Here is a 16,850-nt window from a genome sequence, read left to right as displayed (position 1 = left end):
CCTTGTCCGTTGCGAACCCCGACCGGCCGACCACGTTGCTGTGGTGCTACGGCGGAACCCGAAATATCGTGCCATACGCGTTGCAGCCGCGTTAATGGGCCTGATTAGAATCCGAAGTGCTTGATTGGACGCAGGTCCGGATATTCGGTCTCTTCTCGCCGCCATCAGCAGGCTAGGTTGTTGTTAAGCCAAGCTCATTGAAGACCATTTGTCTCAGTAGTTGCTGCTCATCCACGCACGCTCCTCTCGACTGAGTTCGGTTACAAGACTCGTGCATGAGCTTTGGAGGAAGCTGAGCGGAAACAGCCTCACTTTTTTATCTTCATAATCCTAGTCCCGCCCCACGAATAGACGCTGGCCGTAAACATCAATCATGGCGCCCCCACCAAAGAAAAATGATGCCATCATCATCGTTGGCGCAGGCATCTTCGGACTAAGCACCGCGGTGCACCTCTCCCGCCGCGGCTACACAAACGTGACAGTCTTTGATAAACAGCCATACCACAAGTCACTGTACTCATATTTCAACGGGTGCGATGGCGCTTCAGCAGGCAAGTCCATATGTCCGGTGTTCTGAACCATCAACTAACAGCCGTTCAGATATGAACAAAATCATCCGCTCAGCATACGGATCTCAAACAGAGTACCAAGGCCTTACAATTGAAGCTCTTGAGGGCTGGAACGCGTGGAACGAAGAGTTAGTCACGGGAAAGACTCTCCCACCCGGCCTCAAAACCACAGACCGAGTGTTCGTCAACAATGGCAACCTCTCCGCTTCAGACTCGGCATCTCTGCCTCAATTCGAGCAAGACACCGTCGACAACATGGAAGCAGCAGGTCACAAGAACACCCAACTCATCACAATCTCCCCCGCCCACCAAAAGATCGCCGAAGAAAAGGGCTTCGCCTTCGGCATGGACCCCTTCCGCCGCCTCAAACGTGGCATGAAGGCAGCCGGCGTCCTCGACACCACCGGAGGCATGGCCGTAGCCGACAAAGCCTGCCGCTTCGCCCTCCACAAGGCCGCCTCTCAGGGCGTCAACCTCATCCTCGACCCTGAAGCCGGCGCGCTGGAGTCTCTCGTCTATGCGGACAACAAGGTCGCAGGCATCAAGACCCGCGACGGCAAGACGCACGCCGCAAAGCTAACCATCCTCGCCTGCGGCGGCTGGACCCCGTCCCTGCTGCCCTCCATGGACGGCCTCTGCGAGACCACAGCCGGCTCCGTCGTGCTCCTCAAGATCCCCCGCGAGTCGCCCCTCTTCGACCGCTTCGCGCCCGAGAACTTCCCCACCTTCACCTACAAGATCCGCGACGGCGCCGAGGGCGGGCTGTACGGCTTCCCGCGCGACGAGAACGGCTGGCTCAAGATCGGGTACCGCGGGACAAAGTACACCAACCCTGTTGTCCAGGGCGACGGCAAAGAGCGCAGCGTGCCTGTCACGCGGTGGTCATCTGTCGCGGGTAGTGGCGACGAGCGGATCAAGACGGTACCACAACAGGCTCTCAAGGTCATCCGAGCCTTTCTGGCGGAAAACCTTCCGGAGCTGGGCGAGGCGGGTATCGATATTTCGTTCTCGAGGATCTGCTGGTACACGGATAGCTACGACAACCACTTTGTCATCGACCACGTGCCCGGCACGGACGAGTCACTGATGGTGGCAACGGGCGGCAGCGGACACGCTTTCAAGTACCTTCCTAACATTGGCAACTGGGTGGTGGACGCGGTCGAGGGGAAGGGACAGGACCAGATTCCGCCCAAACTGTGGAAGTGGAGGCAAATCAAGGCCGATGAAAAGCCATACAATGTCTTGATGGAGGGTAGCAAGGGCGAAAGGGCTCTGGGTAATGTCCCGCTGGCCGCCGAGGTTGAGGTTGGCGGTGGTGTCAAGTCAAAGCTTTAAGCGATTCTAGATATCTATCAAGGGCGTTTTATGGCGAGAAGCCATATATAATAAACCTTACTATTTACGTGTCTTTGGTTTAAAAGAGGCTCCGGCGCACCTACCTCCGATCTTTCCCATTCCCTCCACCTTTCTCTAACAACTCCTCTAGCCATAGACCGAACGACCAACAACGAACCTTCAACTCGATTATCAACGTTCTACCATACAAAATGCGTTTCACCACTCTCGTCATGGCGGTCACTGCATGCGCCGGCTTCGCCTCCGCCGGTATTCACCCCTACAGGAACAACGGCGCACCCGCAACTCCGGGAGTTCCTGTCCCTGGCTCCGCGTGGGTCGACAACGACGCTCAGGCGATTCAGGACAACACTTGGGCGATCGAGGCCGACAAATCCAAGCTTGCCTCCAGACGGTACGTTGTTGCAGCTCCTTCAAATCGCCGCAAAGTTGTTAACAGTTGTGAAGGCATGCCCGCGATGTAAGGGCTTGAAACGCTGCCAGGCCGCTACATTAGGCACGCACGTATGCATATTGCTCGCGACTCAGGCCTAATATTGACCACAACTGGTTCTTCGTCCAGCAGCGGACAATTCGCCTCTCACAAACGACAGCCTTTCGTTTTTTGAATCGGAACGACACGATACCATCGTTCTTTCTTCCGTCGCTGTGCATGATGCATCGGCTTGTTGGCTTCTCGCAGAAGGGGATGGGGTTTGGCCGTTTCGTACCTTGTGTCGCAACCTTGTTGCGTTTATGAATGAAGACACTTCATTTTTTCCGTGGTTCCGAATAGTTATGTCTCGAGCCAAGTAAGAGTTGTTTTGCGGACACACAGGTATTTGGTATTAAAAAGGTTCATATTGGTCTAGCAATAACATATATGGCCAAGTCATAAATTCCTTTTTCGAGGTAACCTTTGTGGTTTTTGAAACGAGTGCTTCATTTAAATAATTGGTTCCCGGTGACCTTTGAGGTCTTATGCTCGGGCACCTTGTGGGTGGTAACAGGACTGGATGCATTAGAAGCTACAACCTTTACGGTATAGACTCATCAATCCAAAATGGAAATGGAAGGCAAAAGGGTCTGTACAGGTTCATGTTTCTGCCACCGAAACCGTTCCCGGCTCATACTCCCTCCCCCTTGGTATCTATATAAACCTCCCCGAGCATCAAGACTAAATCGAAATCTCTCTCCTTTCTTCATACGCAGCATAGCCTGACACCACCGAAGTGGGCTACGAAACCTTCGAGATATGCCTACTGTCCTCGGCCGAACCAATATCCTATTGCATCGCTGTCTTTGCTGTTGTGTTTTTCTTTTCTGTCTTCCTTTTCTGTCTTCCTTTTCTGTCTTCCTTTTCTGTCTTCCTTTTCTGTCTTCCTTTTCTGTCTTTCCTTGTTGTCTTTCCTTGCTGTTTTTCCTTGCTGTTTTTTTCTTTCTATCTTTCTTTGCTGTCTTTCCTTGCTATCTTTCCTTGCCGTTTTCCCTTGCTGTTTTGTTTTGTTCTGTTCTACTTTTCTTTTGTCTTTCTTACTGATGCAACAGGATATCGGTTCGACTCGGGTCAGCAGCTATATCTCGGAGGTTCCCTAGCCCCCTTTGGTGAGTGTCACGCATGCTTGCACAAATTTTTGGGACTTGAAGCTCTGCTTCTTCTTTTTTCTCTTCATTTTTTCACTTTGCATCTGCAACCCACGGTTCGAAACGTGGGGCCTCTGACTCTCTCCCTTTACTCGAGAGTCAGGGACCTCGCGTTTTAAGCCGTTGCAGTAGCAAAACTATCTGGTCTTTGCGCTGGGAGTAGGAATTCGACGGCGCTATGGATATTTGTAGATCGCGGCTATTACGAAGGAAATGGGATAGATTCAGTGTGTAATAGATCTTCATGGCTGCAATGCAATCGATGTCTCATATCGTGATTGACTATTTGAAAGAAAAGGATGGCCACGAATTGGGGACTATGAAGACTCCCACAAGCTTTTGTGATATACGATCATCTCCTGTCCCAACCGCTGAAGTATAGTAGGAGCATATAGTCAGTCGCAGGAGCCCCCACGTGTACTCTCAACATCAATGTTGGGGCGCCATCCTGCGTCTGTCCGTCAGGCTAGTTCAAGTCATTCTCAAAAGATGACAAGCTCTATTCCAAACAGCGCTGTCGCGGTTTACTAAGACATAGTTGCTCCATACCGTAATGTCTCAAGAGCCTACCTGACTGTGTGGTCCAGTGAAAAGGCAGCATACACCTCAACTCGTGATACTATAAAAGCCAGCAATCTCTTCGCGCCTCACCTTGCGTGGTACCGCGGAGGGCCTCCTCATCTTGTTGTCTACGATAACCATGCTCTGGAGGACGAGACTGGGCCGTCGACAACAATGTCAACACGTGCGGGAGTGGTGAGGTAGAGCTGTTGGACAAGGCTGAGTTCATAATTCTAAGTATGTCTAGTCGCGAGGGAGCCTGTAAAGAAGGGGCGACTGAGACTAAGATGCTTCACGTTGATGTGCAGCAGTGCTCAGGCAGATAATCTAGACGACCACGTGCCACTGCTGGTATGAGATGCTGCAAGATAAACGTGTAATTACCAGCATGCAAGATTGACGTTGAATCACGGGGATGCGATTGGATCAGAGTGCCGCGCCCATCATCTGAATCGGCCGAAAGTCAAAAACCAAGATAAACAGGCGGCAACTACACGTGGATTTACACCAGGATCGCTGCGCCGCAAGAACTTAAGGAAGTTTTCCACAGTCGTCTTGGCAGCAGATGAGAAAAGGGTGATGACGAATGCCCACATACATTGGCCTGTTCACAGACCGCAATGTGGTTCGGTCGTCTAGCGGAAGTTTTGGTGGCCGAGGTGGTTCACACTTAAGCGAGTTTTTTATGACACCTTCAAAGTCGCACGAGATGCTGCACAATGAAGGAGACATGAGATGACGAGCAAGCGGATCGAACGGCAGACCACCCGTGTGGAAGAAGAAAAAACCCGATGATGTGGGTTAGCGAGGCGTATCACCCGAACACCTCGGAGGCGCGATGAATGAATGGTTCGACAAAGTCCATAGTCTTGCGGACGGCGGGCGTTGATCAGGCCCGATGGGGGAATTGTGGCAGATTATCGTGAAGGTATCCGTGGCATGGCAGGAGATTTTGCGCCACGCCAGCGCCACGTGGGCGGTACGAACCGAGCATTGGCAGTCAGTCTATCGAAGCGTTGTCAATGGCAACAGCAAGTACACTGTCAGATTTGCAGATTATCTTCCGCCTGATCGGGGCCTGCCAGACTAATCGGAAATGCCGTTCGACGGTACGGGACAGCGCAATCAGCGGTAGCAGGTTACCAGACCTCATTCGAAGATGGTGGTGATGGTTAGTGTTGCGGCAAAGTCAGGGAATGCCTGCTGGCGCTGGTGTCAAGCTGCGATGAAAGCTCTCCGTCGGCGTAAAAGGGGGCGGGGTGAACGTCCGAGAGCGCAAGGTACCTTAGGTACGGATAGGGTGGAACAGCGTGCGAGATTTGAAGGCCGTGAACCCATGGAGCCACAGTCCGATCGGTGATGGCGGGGTGGATGCGGCGACAGCGTCATTTCGGCGCTTCGTTCGGAGGCGAGCTATGGTTTATGTGCCCCAAAGAAGATCGGAGCCGGCGGCGGCGGCGGCGGCGGACAGAGACGAACGAAGGGAGCACCCATCTTTCCCCGCCCGTAGCTCTCCCTCCTCGTTTGGGCGCGTCCCCCCCATTGCCAAAACAGATCGAAGGCGAAGGAATGTTTCAACTTTGTGGTGCACTGGCCGCATGTTCCATCTTCCCGGGACAGGAATCCTGGAGGAGGCGTCTGTCGAGGTATCAGGTCGATGGGGATATTTTAAAAGGGCGATTGCGCGAACGCGAAAACGATGCGACGCCGCGCTGATAAGAATGTCGCCGAATAGAGCCGGGGAGTCAGTCGACGACTGGCAAAAGGCCGACAAAACACACACTCAGCAGCCAGCCAGCCAGCCAGCAAGAAGTAGCGTGCGACGTTGGGCCACCCTCTGCGGCCGAGGCACGTGTGATGCGGCGAGGCAATGGTTGAAAGCTTCTCGAACGCTATTGGAGTGTTTCCAAGGCGCACGAACACATCCCAAAGGCCTTGGGTGGCATCGGATATCGCGCATTCCAACCTCAGCAGGTCCGAGCGTCGGTTCGGAGGTGAGAGCGGGCGTGGATGGCGGAGGCTGGTGAGTCAGTATTCGGAGGTTGGACTGTGGATGGTAAGGTAGGATTCTGGTGACATTGGGCTCTCGGGAGGAGAGGGGAGGGTGGAGGGGAGTCGGACGGGACTCCAAGATGTCGGCGTCTCACAATGAGTGGTGGATGGGTACGCAAATTCATTGCGCTGGGCGGGTGCGAAGGGTAAAATGACACTTGGGGGCCATGGCGTGGGGGCCTGGGCAAGAAGACGGAGGTAATCAGAAGTTTGATGTCGTTTTCAGGTGAGCGAGGCTGCTGAGGAATTGAAGCAATTTTGCAAGAGAGAAAAACTGGAGATGCACAAATCGATGGTGTTCGTCTGAATTAATGACGGGAAGGCAGTGCAAGTGCAAGTGGTGGACGCAGCTGGCGGCAGGAGCCAGTGACAAGAAGGAAGGCAGGCACAGCAGCAGCTTCCCTTCCCTTGCCGTCCCGTCCTGCACACAGCACCCGCCCACAGCAAACACTCACGGCAAGGCAAGAGCACGCACCTCAGCCAGCAAATGCAGGAACAACAACAGGTCGCCACTGCCTTGCGCCGTCAGTCCACCTGCTGCCAGGTCCCGTCTCCAATGACTCCAATGGAAGGGCAGACCGTCGCGCGGGAAGGACGACCCCCGGGACGTTTATCGCCTCAGGAGGGAATAGTGTACGTACCGATCGTGGCATAGCGGGGGACTAGCAGCACTAGCACAGCTAGCGAGCGCCCGGGCCAAATACTGACACGGGCCCGGCCAACCACAAGCTTTTCGTTCATTATAAGGATCCACCTGTTTTGTGTGATTTAGCCTCAGGTCAACTGGCATCTTCCCAAATTGGGGAAGGAGCCAGCCCAGCAGAGCAGGAAAGAAAGAGAAAGAGCAAGCCACGACCATTGGGGTGGGCTTGCCAAACCAAACGCTGAGTTGGCTGAGGCAAACGACCAAACGGCCGCGACTGTTGAAAGAACCGGCAGCCAGCAGAAACGACAATAACAACGGCATTGCAGCAGTGGTGGCAGTGGACGGGCGTGGACAAAGGAGACCCAAGGCAATTGAAACGTAGGCCATCGCAATGTGCTTTGTTGTCGTTGCAATTAGAGGCAGTCTGCAATCACATGCCGGCTATTTGTCCACACGTAGCATAGTACGCAGTACGTTAGGCCCGTCTCTCAGTCCCGTCTGTGCCCGTGGTTTGTTCTTTTGAATTTCTTCTTTCTGCTCAGCGCCGTCTGGGCTGAGCTCTAATTTTGAATTTTGAATTTTCCCTCCCAAGAAAGGGTCCAGGGTCCAAGGTCGAGGCGCACCTGCATCATCGACAAGCGCATGACGCTCATCCACGTCCATGGGGGGCGCATTTGCAGGCATCTCGAGGGCGGGTGTTCGTCCTCTGCTGGACCGGTTTGAGGCGGGACGGGACATACCCTGCTGGCATCGTGGCTAGCGACACGACAGTTCGCTGTCAATTGGGGTCAATTGGGCCAGATTGTGATGAATCCCGCCCTACGAAAGACCTGGCTTGACTCGATGCGACCCTTGCCGCAGCGATCGCAATTCGTTTTGCCGGTCTCGCCTGAAGTAATAAGTCGTCGGCTTGGCTGGGCTATCGAGGGCCAACAAACAAACACGCGACATGTTTGGCCGCCAGTCCCAATATGTCGTTCGTTATGACTTGATCATGAACATGGTTTGGTAGCCTCGGAGTCTGTGTTTTAGCCTCTTTGCTGTGTGCAACAGCGTTGTGCGGGTGCTCTTAGTGCAGCAGAGAGAGAGAGAGAGAGAGAGAGAGAGAGAGAGAGAGAGAGAGAGAGAGAGAGGCGGACTCCTTGTCAGCAGCAGCACCATCTCGAGATGATCTGATCCTTATTTCTGTACCGCAGTAGTCATTGGCAAAGTATGTGCAGGTAATCATAGTATGGATGCTATCAATGACTGTGCACACTGCTGCTAAAGTGCATATGCGTCGATGCCGCTCAGCCTTTTTTTTAATCTTTTGATTTTTTTTTCTGCTGATTTCGTTGCATTCCTTCCCCGTCCAGTCCTCCCTCTGATTGATTGATGGCCCATGCGCACCCTGTCTCTCCACCCACACCTGCCGCCCCTCGACCACTCACAAGGCCGCCCAAGCTGTGGCTGCTCCAGCCGGGGCCAAGTCAATTCTGGCCGCCCACCACTCACAGCGCGGCTCAGGCACATTCTGCCAGGGATTCCACGCGCAACCACGCACACTGAACCCAGGAGGCAGGCACGGCACGCATAGCACCTGCTGCTCCTGCTGCTGCTGCTGTTGCTGGGAGCTGCCCTACTGGCTGAGCAGGTGTTGACCACCACCACCACCACCACCACCACAATCGCCCTTGCCCTTTCCTGGCGGTCACTCCTGTGTGCTTCAGGGGCTCTTGCTTTTGTTGGTCTGGGCAATGTCGTCGTTGCTGCCATTAGCTGATGCTCGTTGCACCTCCCAGATTCGTCCACAACAACCTCCGACAGAGAAATTCTTCACCTCCAAACGGAAAGAACCTGCCAACGACTGACGACCGTTGCAGTTGCAGGTGTGCGATATTTGCACATTTGAATGACTTGACTGTACCTGTTCTTCTCTGTGTAATACCCATCTGCCACCTTTACCGGCTCCCTTTTGCTCCTTCCCGTCGTCGATAGTAGCCACGAGCACAGCACCGGACGAGCACGACCCCTCGCTCGCCTTCCCGCTGTTTGGTTCATTGCTTTCATTCCTGCATCTCAGACCCAAATTTCGCCCAACACGGGTGTTTTAGACACCTCCAACGGCCCTGGATCGTAGAGGTGACCACTACTTTGGACCCTTCTTCCTTCCATCGACTCGACTCGACTCGACCCTCCTCCCTCTGGCCTGTTTCTGTCCTGTCTCTTCCTCTTCTCTCACTCACGGCTGCTTCACTTCCTGTCCGCCCAATTCGCTTCCTTGCCGATTCTTCCTTCTATTGTTGATACCCCTTCCCCGCTACCTTAACCCCTGGGCCCCGGACCGTCGTCTCCAGCTGCCGCCTTCCCACAACCGACCCTCCTCTTTTTTTCTTCCCTCCGCCGGAATTCTCTTCCTTGCGCAGGAAATACGGATCCCCTTTGGAATTGGACTCCTCCATTCGCTCGAGACGGGACCGACCAGCAAGCAGCGCTGCTACCCACCCTCCCAACTCCCTACCCACGGCATCCTCGAAGTACCTAGCCTGGCCTCAGTCAGGTGCGACGGATTCACATTTCGCCAACACGCGCATTCTCACCTCCAAACCCCCGTCAATCGTTGGTCGATCCACGCCGGGCTTCTTTCTCGACCTTCTTTCCGTGTTCTTCGACACCCTCCCCTCCCCCCCACGACTACCTTGCCTCCCGCCTCCGTCACTCTTGACGCTCCTCGCAACGTATCGCCCGATTGCTGCACCTATCTGCGGTGGTCTTGCGTGCCCGACGGTTACCTACGCCGTGCCTGAACATCACTCACTTTCGACCCGGCCCGCTGCTCTCCTGTCCCTGATGAAGCGATAGCCGATCGTCCCCACGAGGCCACCTCAACCACGCGCAGCCCTGCCAGGGTCCACACGTTCAAGAGGCCAGACCGAACCTCCAAACAGCCAAGCCAGTTGGCTGCTCTGCGACTCGAAGTACCCCGAATCGGACGCAAGTCGAGGTGCATCCGAACCAAAACACGACATCTACCCTTCTCCTACCTACCTCCCTCCTCGAACCCGACCCGACCTCGACATCGACGACGCTGCCTCGCGCCTGACGTCGACCCCCCCGAGTCTTCAATGCCCTGGCAGCCCCTTCCCCGAATCGCCTTCGCCGTCGCGACATATCCCTTCGCCGCCTCGGGCCCGGCCGACCTGCCCCTCGAGATCGGCGATGAGCTGTACATAATCGAAGAAACCCCGGACGGCAACTGGTTGCGCGGCTACCTGGTGGCCCCTCCCAGTCTGCTGGCCGGACTGACTTCCGTCAAGGGTCAGACTCTCGAGGCCCGAGTCTTCAGCGGCATCTTTCCTAGGAGTTGCGTAGAGGTGCGCGAGGTCCTGGGCGAATCCGACGAGACGGAAGATGGCGAAGATGCTGCCAGCGACGAGAACGGCGACGTCCACATCGGAAGTGACTCGGGCAAGAGCGGTATTACACCGACGGTCGAAAAGAAGAAGCCAGTAGACGGGCACAAGTCGATCGAGAGCACAAGAGGGTCCAAGATTGAGATCAAGGGCCGCAAGCCACTCAAGGAACTTCCCAATGGCACCCAGGGGCGCCTCTCAGTGCCCGTGAAGCGAGACCCTGACGCCCCTCGACCTGCCGCCCCGGTGCCCATGCTCAAAATCGGCGACGAGACCCCAACATCAGCAGCAGAGCCCCTAATCGACGAAATTGCTAGTTGCCTACGAGAATGGCACTCGACCAACCTACACGGACTGCTTCTGTCGCGGCAGTATGGCCGCCTCGACAAATTGTCACAACTAATCACCACACTCAACTTTAGCAGACAGCAATTCCTCCACAACGTCCTCACCGCACACGAGTACGACAAGCTCCGAGAAAAGACAGTATGGGATCTGGTCCGCGTCAACAAGCTATGCGGGGGCGAGGTTATCGTTCGCGACCCGACTGAACGCGGAAGGGTACTGACGGGCGATGATTCAGTGGTGGATGTGACTAAGCTCCAGTCCATCATGAGCGTCCTGGACGAGCCCCCTCAACCTACAACCGAGCCCACAGCCCTCCATCACTTGCTTGTGGATGTCAAGGGATTCGCCGGCGCATCTGCCGAGGAGACTTCGCTGGTTGTCTACCTCGTGGCTAAGCCGGTTGGCGGCCAGGCGGCGGCCCTCTCCGAATGCTTTATCATCGACATACCCCCTGGCGGAACGATAGGCAGTCTTGCCAAGTCGGGCCAAACGAGGACAATATTCTCCGATCTCTCGTCGCAGGACATCGGCGACGTCGCATCCGCAGAAACAGAGCTCTATCTCGTGGTCAAGGTGCGCTCCAGCCAACAAGTTATGCCCAGCGGAAAGCCCGATTCACGATCGGGTTCCAAGTCCCGAGACGCGGGTGCGCACAAGGACCCCGCCAAGCCCCCCTCATCTAGCGGCAACAAGGCTTCTAGAAGAAGTCTCATGTGGGGATCGAAGACTGCGCGGGCCTTCTCAAGAGGTGGAGCAACATCACGACTCGATTCCGTGACGGAGACACAGGAAGGCCGTCCAGGAACTCAAGACGACAGCCAGGAGAGTGCCGCGCCACCTAGCACGGCCGGATCAAGGAGCCGAGGCTCTATGGACGCAGGGTCAGGTTTCCACACGGCAGAGCGGACTGTAGGCATTGGTGTGCTGAAGCTCAACGCCGTCATGAAGCAGAATGAAGAAGTTGAGCAGGTCGTCAGCGTCTGGGCGCCCTCCCTCTCGCTCCCTACAGAGAAGCAGGGCTTACACGAGGACTGGGACATGTTAATCCGTGACCTTATGGACAGCCCAAGTGGTCACTATGAGAAGTCGCGTCGAGCCGAGCGAGTACAGGTTCACCTAAAGTCCTTCAACCACCCAGACGTCGAGACGTTGGTGAAGGTAACACCGACCCTCCTGGCTGGAGTCCGCAAGACGAACAAGATGGGCTTCTCTGGTGCCCCAACCAAGGCCAGATCGGACATCTACGTCACTCTTGACAACGCCACCTTGTCAAAGCAGAACCTCTTGTCCCGATATGCAGGGAATCCCACCACACTGTCCAGCAGCGTACACGGGAACAATCTGCAGGTTACACTCGAAGTGCGACGTACCAGTGGAGAAAAGATCCCCAACTGCATCTACTCGTCGTCCAACACCGAGGGCGTGACCACGTGGAAATCTACCGCAGTAGACAAGGGGGAACACTGGAGTCAGACCGTTCGGCTTGCTGTGCCACCACAGGATGTTTTCACGTCGCACATTGTCATGTTCGTATCCGAGATGCCGAATGCTCCGTTCGCGGTTTCCCACATGCCTCTGTGGAACCAAGAGGCCTTCGTCCGAGATGGCTCCCACGCCCTGCTTCTGTACAAGATGGATGAGTACACTTCCACAGCTCAAGCTGGCCCCTCCGGAAAGGGCGGCTACCTCTCCCTACAGTGGAGCGCCAGAGGTGATGACGAACACTCGGCAGAAGTGACCGGTCCTTTGGCAATCCTCCGTGTCGACTCTTACCTATGCAGCACCACATTCTCTCAAGATCGCATCGTTTTGGGTTTGATCAAGTGGAAGGACACTTCCAAGGAGGACATCCAGACTCTGCTGAAGCACGTCATCTTCGTTCCAGAAATTGAGATTGTCAAGCTTCTGAGCGACGTTCTTGATGCTCTATTCGGCATTCTGGTGGAACACTCTGGGAGTGACGAGTTTGAAGACCTCGTGCTCACTGCCCTGGTTAGGGTGCTTGGCATTGTGCATGACAGGAGATTCAACTTGGGGCCTCTGGTTGATCAGTACGCCGAGAGCCGCTTCAACTACCCGTTCGCCGCAGCCTGTCTCGTCCGATCTTTCACTCGCCTGCTAGAGAAGCCCACTGAGCCTGAGATCTCTCGGAAACTTCGATCTACATTCAAGGTCGTCCGACACATTCTCAAGTTCATCACTCATGCGCGAGGCCAGCAGAAGGCTAAGGAAGCCGGCATAGGCATCACGACTTCCAGCTCTACTCCGGGCTTCACTCGCGAGCTGAGGAACATCTTCAAGGCCCTGGACGCCATGATGCGCAACCATGCTCCGGTCCTTGTTGGCAGTCAGACACTGGCAGTCCAACATTTCCACACATGGCTTCCGGAGCTAACAGGACTGTTGACGACTGAAGAGATCCTTCACGTCGCGATCGACTTCCTCGACTCTTGCGCCGACGTCAAGGGCAAGCTGGTGCTCTACAAGCTTGTGTTAATCATCAATTACTCCAAGCTCGACATGTTCTCACACCCTGATCAAAAGTCCGCCCTCACTGCCAACACTGTCCGCTGGATCTCGCCTCACTGGGGCCATTCCGAGGACGTCACCGACCTGTGGAAGGACCAAGTCCGTCTTTGCTGCTCTGTTCTCGCCAGTCAAATCGACAACTTGGGCGCCGAGATCCCCGACTACCTCCCGAAGATTATCGATTCTTATTTGTCCATAGTTTCCACCAACATCAAGCCACGCAACCGACTTTCCCTTTTGTTCCCGACATCATACCCCTTTCCTTCCAAGCCGATTGCGGAAGAATGCACCTTTGATGAGGCATTGATTGAGCTTTCCGCCATTCTCTCTGCCATCTCGAATTCACCAAGCGGAATGCAACTGGAATTGACAGAAGGCGACCTGACTGCATTATTAGAAAATACCCTTCGCGTGCACATGAGCATACTATTGGGCGAGGCTTTCCCGCCCGAATGGCTAAGCGTACATATTTACCACCACAAGTCCACCATGAGGACACTGCAATACCTGTCCAGCATCTTGCTGGAGTCCTTCTTACCGCACCCCGACGAGGCCGAGAACTTCAATACAGAACTCTGGAAGATGTTCTTCACAACTATGCTAAAGCTTGTTGGCAGCCCGTCCCTAGCCCTGGAGACTTTCCCCGAGCAGAAGCGAAGGGCCGTATGGAAGATCGCCGGTGACGTAAGGGAGCATGGAGCCGAGCTGCTGAGGCGAACATGGGAGGCAATCGGTTGGGAGACGAGCAGCGATGAGCGGGCTCGCTACGGTCTTTCCAAGATGGGCGGTTACCAAGTTCAATACGTCCCAACCTTGGTCGGTCCGATTGTCGAGCTTTGTCTTAGTGTGCACGAAGGTCTTCGCCGGATGGCCGTGGAGGTGCTGCAGACTATGATCGTCAGCGAGTGGACTCTGAGCGAAGACTTGTCCGTCATCCAGACTGAGATGATCGACTGCCTCGACCATTACTTCAAGTCAAAGCCCTTGACCGAAAGTATTCTGCAGAAGCTTTTCGTCAACGAGGTTCTGGAGAGGTTTGCCCCCCTGTCGACAATTCCCGACGATCCTCTCTACGCCGGTCTGCGTGATCTGATGGCGACCGTTGACGAGTTTCTTGACCTGCTTGTGGCTGTTCACAGCGGCGACGTCACAAGCGAAGCGTCGCATCTTATCAACCGTCTCAGATTGATGGAGTTCCTTCGAGACATGCAAAAGGAGGAGATCTTCATCCGCTATGTCCACCAACTGGCCATCCTGCAAGGCGAAGCGAGGAACAACTGCGAGGCTGGCTTGGCGCTTCGCCTTCATGCTGACCTGTACGAATGGGATCCGACCAAGCAAGTTCCCGCCCTGGACGACCCCGAGTTCCCTGCTCAGACGCACTTCGAACGCAAAGAGCGCATCTACTTCGATATGATCAAGTACTTTGAGGACGGCGAGGCGTGGAGCAGCGCACTCGCGGCTTATCAAGAGTTGCGAGTCCAGTACGAAACCAACATCTTCGACTTCGCCAAGCTTGCCCGCACTGAGCGTGCCATTGCCACCATCTACGAGACCATCTCAAAGAGCGACAAGCTGGTGCCCAAGTACTTCAAGGTTGTGTACAAGGGCCTGGGCTTCCCGCCCAGCCTGCGTGACAAGGAGTTTGTCTACGAGGGCTCGCCAACAGAGCGTGCAGCTGCCTTCACGGACCGCATGCAAGAGCAATATCCTTCTGCCCAGATTGTCACCGGAGGCGATGTAGACGACGTAGAAGGACAGTTCCTCGTCGTTTCCGCGATCACTCCTCACCGCGACCTCACTCATCAAGTCTTCCAGCGCGCTCGCGTTCAGCAGGTCATCCGCGACTACCTGTTGTCCGCCCACCCTCAGAGCTTCTCCGTGTCTTCTAAGCGAAGCACCTCTGGACCTGTTCAGGAGCACTTCGCTGAGAAGCTCATCTTCACCACGGCCGACCCGTTCCCCACAATTCTCCGCCGAAGCGAGATCGTCCATACCGAGGAGATCAAGCTCAGCGCCCGCGAAACCGGTCTGGAACGTATCGTCAGGAAGACGCAAGAGATGACGATCCTCGAGAAGAGGATCGCTGACGGAGACGAAGAGAACGCACAGTTGCTCGTGGATGCTATCAGCATTTCGGTCAACCCTGAATCCGAGAACAGCGTTGCTTGCTACCGTCAGCTTCTGCCCGCTCCCCGCGAAGAGAATGACGAGGACGACGAGACGGAAGAGCAGGAAGAGGAAGAAGAGGTGGAGCTCGATCCGCAGGACAACGCGATCAAGATGGCGTTGGTCGATCACGCCATCATGATTAAGAGATGCCTGGCAACCTTCGCTCGGAGTTCAAATGAGATCCTCCACGAGAGACATGAGGAACTTCAGCAATGTAGGTTGTCCTGTTCCGCTGCCAAAACCCTTGTACTGACCAGACCAGGCTTCGAAAGCACGTTCGCCCCCGAGATTGCACTCTTCGCGCCGCCTCAACCCTCCCGCGATTCATCCACCGCCTCCCCAACCTGGAGACGGTCCGAGCCTTCCACGGAACAGGTGTCTCCTAAGCCCCAGAGCCTCGCTGGTGTCATCACAACCACTGGCGTGATTGCTGAAGAAGCGGCGACAGTAGCACCAATTGCCGTCAGAGGCCGCGGAACGCGCCTCAGCTTCCTTGGGGGCCGTAAGAAGGAATCTCCGGTGTTGCAACAGACCAACGGCGATGTCCACGTGAATGGGGAAGTCGACGACACTGTCAGCAGCCGAAGCCGCAGCTTCAGCAAGACCCAGGAGACCCAGAACCGCCGCACGAGCTTCTTCCGCGCCCCGTCTACGGAACCGCGAATCATGACCGTTAACGATGCCACGAGTGAGTGGGTGACGGATTCGGGCGGCCGTCAAAGCTCGGACATGGGCACAAACCTCACCGAAAAGGAGCGCGAGTATAGAGACGAGCGGCCTGCGGAGCCCCTTGGCATCGTGAAGCGGGGCAGCGTTCGCAAGAGATTGAGCATGCTGAAGCTGGGCAAGAAGTCCAACAAGGCCGGTGCTATGGGCAGCGTGCACGAGGAGTAGGACTTCACGGCAGCGGCAGAGCAGCTGGGTTACATGAACAAGACGACGGGGGAGTGGCAGTATCCTGTGTCGTGAGTACGACTCGGGCGGGGGAAAAGAAAAACAAGGTGTCTTTGAATCAGGAAAGGGGCGGATGTGTACAAATTTGTTCACGATGGCCTTCAGGGATCGGACAGTGGGCTCAGGATATTTATGGGCTTTTTTCGCGAATTTCGCCGGCGATGAGAGGTTTGGGAGGGGCGATGGTGTTCTGGATATGTATCTGTAGGATCCCCCACATCTGCACGACAGCCACAGCGCAGCAGATGCAGTTTCTTGTCTGGTTCTCCTCTTCGTGAATAATAATTTCCTCTCCCATTTGTATGGGAGTCTCACAATTATCTGTCTATCTGTCAGTGGTGAACCTAACGAGGCTGAGACCCGTCACATCTTCTAACGCAGCACAGCCGCTACACATCGCTTGGGACTGCGTGGTCCACGTCTGGACCAAGACCCTCTGGTCTGCACCCAGGGACTTTTGTTCGGTCCATAAATCACCATCAGCCTGTCTTGCCGAGAGTCCACACACTGACAGATCGTTCCTTCCATCTGACCAGCTTCCACAAGCCCACGTGCCCGCGGCGGATCTTACTCCTCGGAAACCATCCGAGAAGCGACCTTGATCGAGGCTCCTGACATGGACCACACGACCCAACATGGCAGAAGCAA

General features: G+C 55.3%; 3 protein-coding genes across 3 annotated transcripts; all 3 read left to right on the top strand.

Moving 5' to 3' along the window:
* Positions 1-373: 373 nt before the first annotated feature.
* fap1-6 (L-pipecolate oxidase) lies at positions 374-1,904 on the top strand (the record flags this gene model as incomplete). Its single annotated transcript, XM_036635197.1, has 2 exons — positions 374-531; positions 593-1,904. 2 exons carry the CDS (start codon positions 374-376, stop codon positions 1,902-1,904), a joined length of 1,470 nt encoding a protein of 489 aa, XP_036500624.1.
* A 212-nt stretch (positions 1,905-2,116) lies between these two features.
* On the top strand, positions 2,117-2,397 carry CGCS363_v003347 (uncharacterized protein; the record flags this gene model as incomplete). Its single annotated transcript, XM_036635196.1, has 2 exons — positions 2,117-2,319; positions 2,391-2,397. The coding sequence occupies 2 exons, from the start codon at positions 2,117-2,119 to the stop codon at positions 2,395-2,397; spliced, it is 210 nt and encodes a 69-aa protein (XP_036500623.1).
* Positions 2,398-9,911: 7,514 nt separating this feature from the next.
* Positions 9,912-16,142, top strand: DOCK1 (Dedicator of cytokinesis protein 1; the record flags this gene model as incomplete). Its single annotated transcript, XM_036635195.1, has 2 exons — positions 9,912-15,462; positions 15,511-16,142. 2 exons carry the CDS (start codon positions 9,912-9,914, stop codon positions 16,140-16,142), a joined length of 6,183 nt encoding a protein of 2,060 aa, XP_036500622.1.
* Between the last annotated feature and the right edge of the window lie 708 nt (positions 16,143-16,850).

Source organism: Colletotrichum siamense, assembly GCF_013390195.1.
Source record: "Colletotrichum siamense strain Cg363 chromosome Unknown KSG_Cg363_contig02, whole genome shotgun sequence".
Lineage (NCBI taxonomy): Eukaryota > Fungi > Ascomycota > Sordariomycetes > Glomerellales > Glomerellaceae > Colletotrichum > Colletotrichum siamense.
This window is presented reverse-complemented; position numbering and strand designations above follow the sequence as displayed.